General features: G+C 31.0%; 1 protein-coding gene across 1 annotated transcript in view; it reads right to left on the bottom strand.

Moving 5' to 3' along the window:
• Positions 1–15,967, bottom strand: part of Baz2b (bromodomain adjacent to zinc finger domain 2B) — a 159,975-nt gene that overhangs the window by 83,163 nt on the left and 60,845 nt on the right. The window contains 1 exon segment of the mRNA XM_047546021.1: positions 4,229–4,439. Coding sequence (XP_047401977.1) covers positions 4,229–4,439 — 211 coding nt within the window.

Raw genomic sequence — 15,967 nt, forward strand, 5'->3', positions numbered from 1 at the left:
TTGAGGATGGTACCAGAAGATCTCCCAAAATAACAAGTGAACTACAACTCCAACAGAGAATACCTGGAAGGTAGACTTTGAATCACCTCTTTAAAAGACCCCTGCTCCTGCTGATGGGCAGTAGTCCCCTGCATTTCTCCTTTGCTAGTAAAACAATAAAACTTTTTCCTTTTTTTTTTTTCCAAAAAAAAGCACCACTATACAGGAGGCATTGTTTCAAACATTGTATCTGAGGAACAGTGTAAGGAACCTATAAACTATGTTCATCAAAAATGAATATGCATGATTGCTAGCTCTAAATCACTTGAGCTCTACCAATTTCTACCACTTAGTGAATGCAAACATTGTTGAGTTAAATTTACATGATCTTGGGGTGGAATTGTGGCTCAGCTGAGACTGGCTTAGAACTAGCAATACTTCTAGAGCACCTGCCTGGCATGTGTGAGGCCCTGGGTTTGATCCTTAGCACCACATATAAATAAATAAAATAAAAAGATCCATTTACAATGAAAAAAAACTTTTAAAAAATTTACATGATCTTATTTAATCTTCACAACTACTTTATAAAATAAGCAACACTGTGCAGGTTACAAATAAAATACCTACCGCTCACTGAAGTTAAATAGTAGAAATAGTAGAGACAAGATATAAAAACCACGTCTTTCCAGCTCCACAGTCTATATACTAGTACCTCTAAAAATCTTTAAGCAATATTTGAATGCCTTGAGATTTCGGTTAAGAATGTAACCCTATATTCTTGTAATGAATGAAGTTGGTTACTAGGGATAATTTTCTGTCATGAAGATTTTAAAAAAGGAGTAAAAGGGTATAATTTTATCTTGTAAACTGGAAGTGTTGATGAAAGATAAAAATGAAGCTGATGCTAAAAGTACTTCTCCCAATATTCCAATAATTTTTAATATTGAGGAATCAGGCATTATCAAAAATTTCTGGGTCACACAAAAAGATCTATATACTAATACTTTCGGGAAAAAAAAGCCTCTACATTGGCCTGCAGAGTCAGGAATTAACAATATTCTTGAAGGATATCATTTCATCTATAATAATGTCAGATAAACATTTAAACATTTGGCAATTGAAATGAACTCTACTGAACTCTATTATAAATGCCTAACTCAGTCTTAAAATGTGAAGATGTGTAAATGATTATAAAAACTTTTCCTGGAAAATGTGACATAAATATGGTCTTTTGTTCCTCGGAAAAAAGCTGATTTTAATAAAGAAATTCTGTTTTATATGTGTATATATGTTGTACATGAGGGTATCAGTCAATTTCAAGCTCTATAGAAGTACATAGTAATTTTTACTTTAAAACCCTTTGGACAGAAAAACACTAAAAATTCAACACATATCTTTTCACTTTAGCAAGAAATATAAAATTTGACTAATCATTAAAATTTATATAGTTTAAATTTTACATTTTGAGCAGCTGGAAGAGAGAATATGAAAAGAAGAAGAAAAAAACTAGAGATGCTATGGAGCAAATAGAGTGAGTTAGAGATGCAAAAAAATTAACTGAGGTACAGGGGAATAAATTACTCCCATCATCTACTCATTTATTTGGCTTATGGTTGGTTGTTGAATATGTTATAATTAACATTTGAAATATTAATTTGAAAATATCTTTTATGATTTAAGAAATTACACATCTGCTTTAATTTCAAAGATAAAAGTTTATTTTTGAACTAATGTTTATTTTCACATAATAATAGGGATCTTTTAGACACAACTGATGTCTTTGGTTTTAAAGATACATTTTAAAAGATTTTTAACATCTCTAAAATCAACGTGTCTGATAATTGGCAGCATTTTTTTCTTCTTAGAGTTATACAGTAAAATGATGGCACATTATATACACTATGTGATATCTTAAGTTCTATGACATAAAAAGGGCAGGTGCTGTTGAATGTTTTGGAAAATTTGAGATAGTAACAGTATTCACCAATTAACAAGCAGGTTTATTTATATAGACTAAAAGTGATTCATTCTTGTTTTCTTTTCTCCCCAAGAAAAAACATGCAAACTATATTCCATACACTTATAAATATTAATAAATGTTTACTGTTAAATATTCAATTCTTACATATATGATGAGAAAGAACACACACACACACACACATGTATATTACACGTATATACACAGTTAGGCCAAAGTTTACAGAACTTGCAAAGTTAACCCAAGACAATGGGGGAGAAGTATGTAATAAGACTGAAAATCAATTTGAAAACTAAAAGGAAAATAAAATATTGGGTAAAAGTAGAATAACTTCTATTTTGTTACAATAAAATATAGTTAATTTTGGAAATTTATATTTGCCATTTTGGATACTAATGATACTTGCATTGGGTATCTTAGCTATCAGTTAATTTTGAGAACTTGTTTTATGCAAGCAATGTACACATTCCATACCTATATATCTTCCCTACCAGAAGAATTAATGAGTTATTGAGAATATTAATTTTTAAAACTTATGTCTGTTAATATATTCATTTTTTAAGCTATCACTAACAACTACCTGTCAGAGATGAAGTCTTACAAGAAACCAAATAAAGTAACAAAATTAAAAAAATTGACTAACATATTAAGGTAGAAAAAACTTACGGATATTAAGTTATATGCTAGGTAGTAAACTTACATACTACTGGTCAAAGTTTGAATTGGTATAGCCTTTTTGGAGATAATACTTGCCTGTTATCTGACAAAATTAGAAATGGTATGTGCAGTATATGTTTAAATACATATAAACTATATGTTTATTTATTTTGTGCAATACATATTTATAACAACACTATGATAGAAAGGATGTATCAAAAAGACTAGTTTAATGAAGCATGGTAGAGCTACATGTGGCATCATTCACTATTTAGTCATTAAAAGACAGGTTAGTTTATAAATACTAATACAGAAAGATATTCAAGGTAACTAAAGTGGGAAAAGAACAAGCTGAATAGTATGACATTTTAAGACCACTTATTTTAGAAATCAAAAAGGATATAAATGGGGCTGGGGATATAGCTCAGTTGGTAGAGTGCTTGCCTAACACGTACAAGGTCCTGGGTTCAATCCCCAGCAACACACATACAAAAAAAAAAAAAAAAAAAAGAAAGAAAGGATATCATATGTGCATATGTGTGTACATGTTTCTGGAGAGATTTTAAAAAGCCCTCCTAATAATTCCATTAATGAGGAAGAATAAGCATCTTTCATTTTAACACATTCTATGAGCTTTTTTCATACACACTTGTTTTAAAATAAAAACAAAGACATCAATATTATGATGGTATTTATAATAAATAGAAAGTATTTCAGGTATTTCCTCCAGATTTTGGTGTTTATTTACAGAGAATGTAAAAGAAGTACATTTATGTTAGTCTTTTAAAGTAGATTTTCTTTATTAATCCTTTATTTTACATTATCTTATGTCTTTACATACATGCTTAAAAATAAAAGTTATCTATAAATGTTTTTATGTTCAGACAACTTTAAGAGGCTTCATATTTGTAACCAGTAACTAAACTCCATAGCAGAATTACTGAACTATTTTATTTTATTCAACCTTCTCTGTGCCATATGTATGTAGCATGGTTTTGTTTTGATAATTTATATACAATTTTGAATCATGAATATATTTAAGTTATTATGAGCACTTTCAGTTTGATAAATAATACCTTCTGGTGACATTAAAATACTTTTTCATATAGTTCTATTAATTATATACTATATCCAAACTACAGGAGAACCCAAACTAAAAGACTGGTTTACTTACCAGTAATTGGAGTTCTCTGACTGAAAATTTATTCCACAGATCCACATATTTTGGAGTTATTCTCATGTATCACCTCAAGGGATCGGGAGCTGTTAAAAGGAGAATTTCCAGAAGGTTGGCACGACCTTAAGGCAAGTGCCAAGTGCTGGTTGATTCCCTTTCTGTGCAAGCATTAACAGCTTAACACCCACCTTTGTAATTCTAAACACATAGGTTAGGATGTGTTTTTATAAGTATAGCTCTTGAAAGAAGATTACCTAAATCAAAGAACTCCAGTTACCAGTGGGACTCCTTATTTTCTCATTTATTCTAAGACAAATATCTACTATTTAGAAACTGAGAATAGTGTCACTCATTCCTAAGTATATAACTATAAGAAATATGTTTAGTATACTTTTTAGTAGGATTAGTATAGTGTTAGACAACATTATATTTCTTACCTTGAGCCTGCAGTTTTCTTAGCAATTTGGCATCTGTGTTATCTAGGAATTCTGCACTGCCAACATTTGGAGGTCGACCCTTCCGACGTTTCATCCTGGATTCCTCTCTTGCTCGCTGTCTATCTGGATTTGGTGGTCTTCCTCTACGACCTTCCATTGCCCTGATTCGAGGAATGACATCCTCTTCTTTCAAAAGACACCACTGCATTCCCTTTTAATTAACATTTTATAGAGACAATATATTACAAATACAATAAAAATGAGAGATCAATATGTAGAAAATTCTAGGCAAATATTTTGAAATTTATAAAACTGATATAAACTTAAGTGATTTATTTTATCAAGTAAATTTAGATTTATAATTGTTTATGGCTTTGGCATATCTTTAGTATTCTTACTTAAATGACTTAATCTTTAATTAAATTTAATTTAATTAAATTAAATGTATAGATTTGCATCTATATCTGTAAACATATAGAAATCTATTTATTTTTTCCTTTTCACAGTACTGGGAATTGAATTCAGAGCTTTGCACATACTAGGTAAATGCTCTACCAATGAACTACATCCCCAGCCATTTAAGCTGCCCATGATGACTTCAAATTTATAATCCTCCTGCCTCAGCTTTCCAAGCAGCTGGGATTATTGGCATGTGCCACTAAGTCTGGCTTAAAAATGCATCTTAATCACCTTTTCTGAACTATAATGGCCATAAACGTGGCAGATATTTGAAATTATTAGTAATGACCACCCATGGATTGTTCTTGTGGGCAGTTCAAACAAAACATTAAGCTACCCAAAGAATAGATGAATGTTTCTCTTTACAGGAATATTACAGCTAATAAATGAAGAGAGAAAATATCAACATTTTGTAATACTTAATGAATTAATGTATCCAAACCTTGAATTTGAATGGACTGCCTATCACCAAAAGACAGACAACCAGATCAATGTTAGACTCCTAATGAAGGCTCACATTATCATTTATAAAGAAGTCTTACCCCTAAAATCAAAACTAGATTTGATCAGTTCTGTAGATTTAATTACTATAACTTTAAAGGAAAGACAGGGTGAGAGATATCTTTTAAACTAACTTTACAGCAAAGTAAGTCTGTAGGAAATTCTACAAATGGCCTAGTTTCTTCAACAAATAAATTATAAGAAGAAAAAAATCTGTGGGAAGATTAAATGAGCCTTAAAAGATACATCGAACAATTCCAATTTGTGAATCTTACTTATTGATTCAAATAAATAAACTGTTAGGAAAATTTTAACAAGAAGATTGAAAATTTTAACAATGACATTTGATGGTATCAATAAATTATTAGTCATGTGTCAATGAAAGGAATATGCTCTCAGAAATATGTCAGTAGGTGATATGGTTAGCAAACAAACACAGAGGCACCTACACAAACCTATGTGGTATAGCCAACTCTTCATCTAAGCCATATGATACACACAAGCATATATATATATATATATATGATAAAAGACTGATATACATATGCATATGTGTATGTGTGTGTGTATGTGTGTAGCATACTGTTCCTGGGGATATAATGAACAAAATAACATGAGATTAAATCAAGAACAAGAGAAAATGATGCTATTAAGAGATGAGGTAAAAATGAGATATATAAGGGTATCAGTGAAACAAGGGGATACTATATTACAGTAAATCTTTTTATAAGTAGGAATATTCTACAAAATGACTATAAAAAGTATAATAAATGCTCATCAGTAGCATAATAGTATATTACTCTATCAATATTATGCATTTTATACAATTGTTATGTATTATTCTTTCAAATGACTGGCAGCACAAGTTTGTTTACACCATCATTACCACAAACATGATTAATGAGTTTTGCTCTAAAGTTATAATGGCTACAATGCTACTGGATGAGAGAAATTTTTCAGCTCCATTACAATTTTATAGCACCACTGCAGGACTGGTGGTTCATTGATCAGAAACTTTGTTATGTGGCACATGACTATATTTTAAAGCATGATAATGGTACTATGGTTATGTAGAAAACAAGAGTACTTATCTTTTAGAAATACAAATGAAAACATTCACAGATAAGATGTATGATTGCTTTACACAAAATACCCTGAATAGTCAAAGCAATCCAGAGTAAAAAGATCAATGTTGGATGGATCATAATAACTGGTTTTAAAATAGACTACAGAAGCATAGTTACAAAAACACCATGGTATTGACATAAAAACAAACATGTACTAAAGGCATAGAATAGAGGACCCGGGAATAAACCCATTCATTTATAGTCATCCAGTTCTCACAAAGGTGCCAAAAACATAGTTTGGAGACAAGACAGCCTCTTCAACAAATGCTGTAAGAAAAACTGGATATCCACATGTAGAATACTGAAACTAGATTGCTTTCACCCTACATAAAAATCAACTCAACATGGATCAAATACTTTAATGTAAGATGTAGAACTTTAAAACTACTAGAGGAAAACATAGGGGAAACACTTCAAGATACTGGCACAGGTAACTGTTTAAGAACTTCAATTGCTCAGGAAATAAAAGTAAGAACTAACAAATGGGATTACATAAAATTAAAAAACTTCTGGGGCTGGGGTTGTGGCTCAGTGGTAGAGCACTTGCCTAGTATGTGTGAGGCACTGGGTTCAATTCTCAGCACCACATATAAATCAATCAATTGATAAAATAAAGGTCTATCAACAATTATAAAAAAAAAAAAACAACAACTTCCGCACAGCAAAGGAAACAATCAATGAAATGAAGAGATAATCTACAGAATGGAAGAAAATCTTTGCTAGCTACAAAAGATGAAGTGCAAATGGTCAACAGATAATTAAAACATGTTTGATGGCTTAGGTCACCAGGGAAACGTGAATCAAAACTTCATTGAGCTTCTACTTCATTGCAGTGAGAATACCTATTATTATTTTTTAAAAAGGTAACAAATGCTAGAGAGGAAGTGGAGGGAAATAAATCCTTACAGCCTGTTGGTAGGAAAGTTAATTATTATGGAAAACAGTGTGGAGGTTTCTCAAAAAAACAAAAATTGATCTACTATATGACTCCTGGGGAAATGAAGCCAGCACACAAAAAAGATACTCACATACTCATGTTTATTATGGCAATATTCACAAAAGCTAAGATATACAATCAGCCTAGTTGCTTAGCAAAAGATGAATGGATTAAAAATATATGGCTCATATACATAATGGAGTATTTTTTAGCATAAAGAATGAAATAATGTCATTTGCAGAAGGTGGATGGAACTGGAGATTATCCCAATAAACAAAATTAGCCAGACATAGAAAGATAAGTATTGGGCCAGGCTCCATGGCACACATCAGTAATCTTAGCTACCAGGGAGGCCGAGGCAGGAGGATTACAAGTTCAAGGTCAGCTTCAGCAACTTAGAGAGACCTTGCCTCAAAATAAAAAGGACTAGGGATGTAGCTAAATGGTAAAACACCCCTGGGTTCAATTCCTAGTACAAAACAAAAACAAAACAAACAACAAGTAATGCATGTTTCCTCTCCTATGTGAAAACCACCCCCCACCCAAACAAACAAACAAACAAACAAAAAGTGAGAAAGATAACTGGAAAATAGAAAACAGACTAAGGGAAGAAAAAGGGGTAAAAAAGGGGAATAGGGAGGGCAGATATAATCAAATCATGACATATGCATGTATGGAAATACATTACACAGTGAAATAATAATTGTACAATTAAGATAATTTTAAAACAAAATAAAAATAAGTAAAATAATAAAAACAACAAAAATTTGCTTCAACAAATTGGGAAGTGGAGAAGGAGATAGGGCTATACGTAAAATAATATTGGTCATAATGATAAATATTAAAGTTGATGATGAATACATGGTATATATTATTCTATCTACTTTTGTGTATATTTGAAATTTCCCCTTATACTCCATCTTCTGGAGAACACACAGCAACAAAATGCAACTCTATCCTAAGAATAATTCAATTTAGTGCTAAACAATCTGAGTCAGGATTTCAAATATCCTGCATATCAATCAAAACAAAAATATATGTTTTATTATCTTACTTATAGTCTCAAATAATATGTACAGATTTAGAAGAGGTGCTTATTTCTTACTTTTTAAAGAGTTAATTCCTTTAGTGTACAGTTTAAGAATTTTAAATGTACTTTTCTCTTAAAGAACCTTAAAGTAGGAATTTTTCTTAAACATTGGGAGAAATATGCAATTTAAAATAATCAAAAGTTCTTAAGTTTTATTTTGTGTGATGATTACTAACCTGAGGCAAAGAACCTGTATCTTAGTTAAAAGTTACTGAAAATTCAAATACTATTACTTTCTGCCATGATGTAAAAGAGTTAATAAACCCATATTCTAAGTACTATATTTTGTTCAGGCATTTGAGTACATTATATATCTTAATCTTCACAACATTCCTAACTAATACAGCAGGTTTTATTGTCCTTCCATTACAATAGAAAGAATTCAAGCCCAATGAGGTACATAGACAGCAAGGAACAGAACTGTGATTCAAATCCCATGTCTCATTCTGACACTAGGTGTACAAGATGTACAAAGATGTTACAAACATGTTATTATATTTGATAAGTGACTGATCAAAACATTCTGCCTTGAAAGCAGAGTCAAGATTATATAAAGGAAAGATTGTCAGAAAAAAATTTAATGCATATAGTCCATATCTATTTGCAAAAATTAAAACCTATACTAATTCCTTTCAGTAATTTTCATGCTAAAATTTTTTAAAAATTATGAAAACTTTTTTCTAAGTATTCAAATGAAGTAAATAGGCTCAACAGTTACATCAAGTGCATTTTCAGACCACAAGCCACCAAGAAAGTCTTTGGAACAGTATCATGATGTTATGTTCACTAGTAAGGGAAGCTTTTAATTGGTTTAGGTTTTCATTTTCTATTGTGCTCTTAGACACCAAGGTGCATTGTACCACATAACTTGAAAAATATAAAAGTGATATTTGTAACACAGAGTAGAAGAGAGAGGCTCATAAAAGAATCTATAAACAAATCTGCATTCAGATTTTAAAGTATCTTATTAACAAGAAAATTAGTTTTAGATCAAGATTTAAAGAGTTTTATCAACTTTTCTTTTCTGATATAATTTTCACATAGTTGTTATTTAGCTAAGAAAATATACCTGTGTCAAAAAAGGATAGTATATGTTGGTGCCCAAAACTTAACAGGCAAACATAGTGATATTATCATTTACATTTTGCTTTTGGTTGCATATACTGGATTACATGTGATGTACCCTAAATTCTGGATTTCAGAAAATGAGAAAAGGATGGTTTGGGACATGTGAACCTTATACTATAACCTTAATTCACTGAGGAGCCAAATAATTGTGGGTAAGGACAGATATTATTTTTCTCAGTAACTGTTTCCTGAGCAAATAAATATATACTTGATTATATGCTAATACTTCTATAAAAATATTCTTAGTTGTAGATGGACACAATACCTTTATTTATTTTTTAAATTTTTATGTGGTACTGAGGCTTGAACCCAGTGCCCACAAGTGCTAGGCAAGTACTTTACCAATGAGTTACAACCCCAGTCCCACTAATAGCTTGCGTCAGAAATTAGATATTTAAAAATTTAATTAATTTTTCTTAATTTCTAAGACTTTAAAAAGTTTAAGTGTTTCCTGGAAACATTCTTTCCTAAGATTTAAAAGATACAGATAGGAGCTGGGCACAGTGATGTACACCCATTGTAATCACAACAACTCAGGAGGCAGTGAGATCACCGGTTCAAAGTCAGTCTCAGCAATTTAGGCCCTAAGCAACTTAGTCCTTAGTGAGGACCCTGACTCAAAATAAATAAAAAAGTTAAAAGGGTTGGTGGTTTGGTTCAGTGGTTAAGGGGCCCTGGGCTAAGTCCCCGGTACCACAAAAATTAAATATGAAAAATAAAAGATAATAAAAAAAAGAAAATAGAGGATTAATATGATGGAGATGATGTGAGATTAAATTTATTATATTATTATAACTTCTTTCAAGAGTTATTTATATGCTTAGCAAATAACACATTCACTTATACACATACTTCAGGGAGAAAAGAAAAAAACAAGTGTTTTCTTTCAGAAAACTGTACAAAATAGTCAAGGTAAAAAAGGAAAATGAGATAAGTATACTGTAGGACTGCAACATATTATTTTAAAAAGTTTCCATTACTTAAATATTTTTTGAGGTACCTACTCTAAGGAAGGCATTATATTTTCTAAAGGTGAGTTAGAGTCTTTTCTCCTATAGGAACAGTATTTTTAACAAGGACTTGGGTTAAGGCTATTCTAATGCAGGTGATGCAAGGACTACCCCAAGAGAAGTAAAATGGAAAAAGACTTAGAAGTTAGGACAGGATGTCGTCTCAATTATCCCTATAAAAATTACAAGAGTCTCAATTAGTGCATGGGAATTACAGGTAGAAAGGAAGGTAATGCATCGGTCTTTTGGGGGGGGAAAAAAAAAACCTGAGTGGAATTAAAGATTGCCTGGATGTAAAGGAGGAAAGGTCATTAAGGTGTGCAGTAAACAATACGGAAAAGGGAAAGGGTAGTGAGGTTTTCTTCCTGAACAAAGTTAAGTTACAGGATGGAGAAGTATTTGGGAAAATTGGCAAAAAAAATTAGGACTTAAAAACAGAGTTTTAAAGAAAATATTTATTTTGAATTAACAATTTAAAAATATTTTCTGCATTCAGAAATCCAAAAGAAGAGATGAATCATTATGAAATTTTATTTCAATATAATCTTCCTATTTCAACATTTCTATTTGTCTTCAATAATGACATTCCAAAGTATCAGTGAACATTTCATGAGCAACTGGTTTATTTTCACCTTTTTTTTCAGGCAATGAACTGCCTAACTAGTTTTCCCACATTCTATTCAAAGCTATAGTCAATCTGTGGTTTAGTAGCAACATGTTTAGGTCTTAAAGGTTGTTCTCAAGTCTCATTCCTGCTTCAGTTTTATATCCTAGGTTGTCTTTGACTTTTGTTGCTCCCATTTTGTTCGATTTCACAAGCCTGTAAACTATTTATTTTGAAGGTAAAGCAGTATATAAAGTAAAGGTAGTAAACCAGTCTACCAAAAGCTAAAGTACTGAGTGACCTATTTGCCAAGTTACTGAGGTTTTTTTTTTTTAAGTTTTAGTATCACTAAGACTTTGCTGCAGCAATTTTTTCGTGGATTTGCAATCCTGTGCCACTAAATGCTGATTTCCAAGTTTAACATCTGAGTTGACTAGTATATCTTAAATGTTCCATGTTACATAAATAAATAGAAGGAATTCTCTCCTACTTTACTCATCCTTTACTAAATCAGGGCCTAGGTATACTCCAGTCCTTGCCTGTAGTACTAAATAGCCATGGTATATGTTTTAAATCTAGATTAAGCTATTTGTTCTGATAATTTTAGGTGTCAGTTATTTAGGGAATTGATTATTTACCAAACTGAATTTTGGCTATATGATTTTCAGTAAATTTTTTTTTTTTGGGGGGGTGCTGGGGATCGAACCCAGGGCCTTGTGCTTACAAAGCAAGCACTCTACCAACTGAGCTATCTCCCCAGCCCCGATTTTTCAGTAAATTTAACCACAGCTTAAGTAAAGGAAGTTTTTACCTTTCTCTGAAAGTGTACTTTGAGAATCCTTTACTTCCTAATAGTTTACATAAAACTTAGGATGGATCTTAAAAGCCCTCCTATAGTATTTGCATTTACATTACAGATGAACGAATTAAGTAGGTTTCAGTTTTTCAAAGTAATATAGGATGCTGAATTTCTCTGAAAAAAGTCCAAGAAAAATCTTAGGGCATGAGCAAAACAAGGGCATTAAATATTTCTGACAGTATTTGACATTTCATATTTTAAGAAGGACATTAATATGAAAAAGTCAGAATTTTATTGGGTTTCTTTATGTCTATCTTATAGTTTAGAATTATGTCGATTTTTAGTCACTTGACTGTTCCAGAGGTAGGTAGTGAATGTTTGATACGCTATAAACTTATGGCATTAGGAATTAGTAATCTATATTAGGTCACACAGCTTATTAACACCATATCCTATTCTGAATATCACTTTAAAAATGTGAAAGAATAATAGCTGTCTCTGGGGGGAGGGGTATCATCTACTAGAAACAGTTGAAAAAGATGTGGTTTGAAACAACTGCTTCCATAAACCTGACTTCGCTGTCCAGTTACTCACAGTAGGTTACCTTCCAAGAGTTATAACTTTCAATATTTCCACTTCAGTGCCACACTTGGACTTGTCTTATCACAAAAATCCTACCTGGTAGATCAATGACATAAATTTCTAGACTTTTAGACTTCTGGTAGTGATCCTTCATGTTCTCAGTGTCCATATGTGCCCACAGCTATGTTGCACTAGGTGTGACAGTTAACAGCAAAGAACTCTGGTTGTTGACTCCCAATCTTTTGTTCTTAATTTGAAATAATTACCAGCATTACAATTGTGCCAGAGACCTGTGTGTTGACTAACTTATTGTGAAATCTCCTCTTACTTTTCATTAACAAAATCCTAATTTTAGCTGGATGGCATCAGAATAAATTATCCAGAATAAGGTGCTCTAAACCAATGATCATAATTTCTATTTTTCTGTACTCTTTAGTCTCTCTATAAACACTGATTTTTCTTCAAATTCTGGCTTTCAACTTTTCTGCAGTGAAAGATATGTTCACAATTTCCCTTATGGAAAAAATGCCTTCAGGTAACATTTATTTGAGGGAAAAATGCCTGCCACATTAAATATATTTGCCATAAATATTTATTAATTAAATGGCTATGAATAAAGGCTCTTTTCAGAAGGAACTGCAGACATTTTATTTTTCCATAAGGCATTATACCATTATGAAGAATGCTTTTTGTAAGTACCTCTCAAATAGAAAAAGAAAGCAATGATTTCAGTTATTTTTAACTTATTTTGTCTTTGCATCTTCCTTTGCATTTTTGGATTGAGTACAGTAGACATTCACACTCTAAAAGCTTCTGAAATTCCCGGTTTAAAAAAAAAAAAAAGACCATAACTGTAATATTTGTGCTTAAATTTTTTGTTTTCTATAATTCACAAAAAATGTTTTTGAGTAGATCATTATGTATTTCAAATAATCTTTTCTACTTTATAATTTACTATGAAACTTTCATATATTCCAAGGGAATATTGAATAACTTTTACTTTAGTATTATATTTAGGTTAAATAAACAAAAAACTCATGTTTACCAAAATCTGTCTAGCTTGACCTTAATTTCTATTATTCTGACAAAATTAAATAAAATCAATGACAAGCATTAGGTTTAACAAGTCCTACATAACGTAATGGAGCAGAAGTCTGTTAAAAAAAAATCTCTTTACCTTATACCCTTTTTCAAAGGGGTCTAAAGAAGCTAAAACAGCTCAGGGAACTTCATTAGAAGGCAGTTCACCAGTGTAGCACAGACTTACAGAGAGCATTACTATTTATTTCATGATGTTTATCACCCCTAAAGTTAAGGTGGTAAGAAGTATTTATTATCTATCGTAGATGCTGAGAGGTGGCTAATTCTACAAATCTCTGGCCAAACTTATAGACTGAAATAAATGAAACTGATAATGAATACATTAAAAGCTTTTACCCCTGCATCTTTATTATTCAATTCACTTAAATTAAAGGCTTCTCTTTTTTCTTTTTAAAGATAATCATGTTGTCTTTTGGGAAAGAATGAATTTACCTAAATTTCAATAAATATGAGTTATTGTACCTTAATTCCTATTTTCAACACATGTTCTTTACCAAAATTCATATTTAATCATTATCTTAATCTCAGAAACATACTGAATTAAAATAATTAATTTATACAAAATAATCATCATTTTCCACTACAGATATTTACCTTCTGGTGGAAATTACCTCCTATGTTTCATCTATAAAATTTAAAGCTTTGATGCAATTTTTGAAATGCTTTAAGTAAAACTGGAAGTTGCAGAACTAATAATTTTTATTGGTATCTTTTAAGAGAAGGAAGAAAAGCAAGATGGTGAAACATATTTACAGGTAAAATATTTTATTTAGAGACTGATTTAAAATGCTAATAAATTAAGATGGTGACAGTGGAGCATGACTGTACTCTCAGCTACCAGGCAGGCCACCACAGAATGATCACAAGTTCAAAGCCAGCCTCGGCAACTTAGATAGACCTTCTTAAAATAAAATTGTTAAAAACCTGGGATGTAGCTCAGTGGTATAGCACTTACCAAGCATGTACCAGGTCCTGGGTTCTATTCCCAGGATTATGAAAAAAACAAATAAACAAGAGTACTAATGAATATGAAAATAAAACATTTCATTTCCTATCACTTAATAGATATATGAAGCCTAGAACATTTGAGAACATTATTTACAATCTCCATGCATTGGAAAACTCATGAATTCTTAGTTTTATTGAATTACAAAATGGAGAAGTATTTTTTTAATATATATATATTTTAACTGTAAGTGGACACAATACCTCTATTTTATTTTAATGCGGTGCTGAGGATTGAACTCAGTGCTTCATGCATGCTAGGTGAGTGCTCTACCAATGAGCCACAACCCTAGCCCCAAAGTGGAAAGTATTATTTTAAAAAGATATTGTTTTTCACAAAAATACTTAATACAAGCATAATTCAGAAAATACACAAGAATGTAGAAAGCAAAAAAAAAAAAAGATCCACTCTATTGTCAAATATTACATCCATTTTTAAAGTTTTGACACGTTTCCTTTTGATTTTTAATATGCACAATTTTGCTTTTCAGTATATTTTTAGCATCAAATCACTAATAAAATGTGTATAAAGTTAGACACACTATCAATACTTATAATTATCACTGTATGGTAAGTATTTTGTGTCAAACGATATTTTATATATACAAAATTTAAACTGATCAGAATAACTTCATATTATACTTAAACAAAAATATGTAGGACTGGGGAGAAAGCTCAGTTGGTAAAGTGCTTGCCTTGCAAGCACAAGGCCCTGGGTTCTAATCCCTAGCACCGTAAAAAAAAAAAGAAAAAAAAAATGTAACCTTTGTTAATTTTCATAAAAAATTCTTATATACATTTCTATTTAGGCATATGCTTATATATACAAACCACACAATCCATAGAAATGCATATGGCTCTACAAGAATACACATGTCTAATTAACAAAATAAAACACTTATTTAGATACTTACCTTTAAATGTTTTCTCTAAAAGTATCCTGAAATGACTCCAACTTACTCACTTTTTTTTAACTAAGAGAAGTGCTTTCAAAATTGCTACTATTTTCTCCTAGCACTCTGTTGAAATGTTAGCAACTGTACATATTATGGTTTAAGTAATTCATCATATTTTGTTGATTGGAATTGATTTTAACAGACAAAATGCATTTGAACAACACTGATTATGCTTAATAAAAAGTGAAAGTCAAAAAACATTCTGCTTTGTGTAATGAGTCTTTATAGATTAAGCAATTAGCTTTCCTCTCAGAGCAAAAATGATAGAATTTAAAAACATAAAGATATCTTTGGTATAAATAAGGAGTTTATAATATGAACCAAAGATTAAAAATAAGAATTATAAAAATTATTACCTTATGTTTTCTGATTAAAAAATTGATCCTATATATATGGATGAGTAAAATAGCACTGTGGTTGCTGGTAGATTTAGTCCAAAT

Source organism: Sciurus carolinensis, chromosome 3, assembly GCF_902686445.1.
Source record: "Sciurus carolinensis chromosome 3, mSciCar1.2, whole genome shotgun sequence".
Taxonomy (NCBI): domain Eukaryota; kingdom Metazoa; phylum Chordata; class Mammalia; order Rodentia; family Sciuridae; genus Sciurus; species Sciurus carolinensis.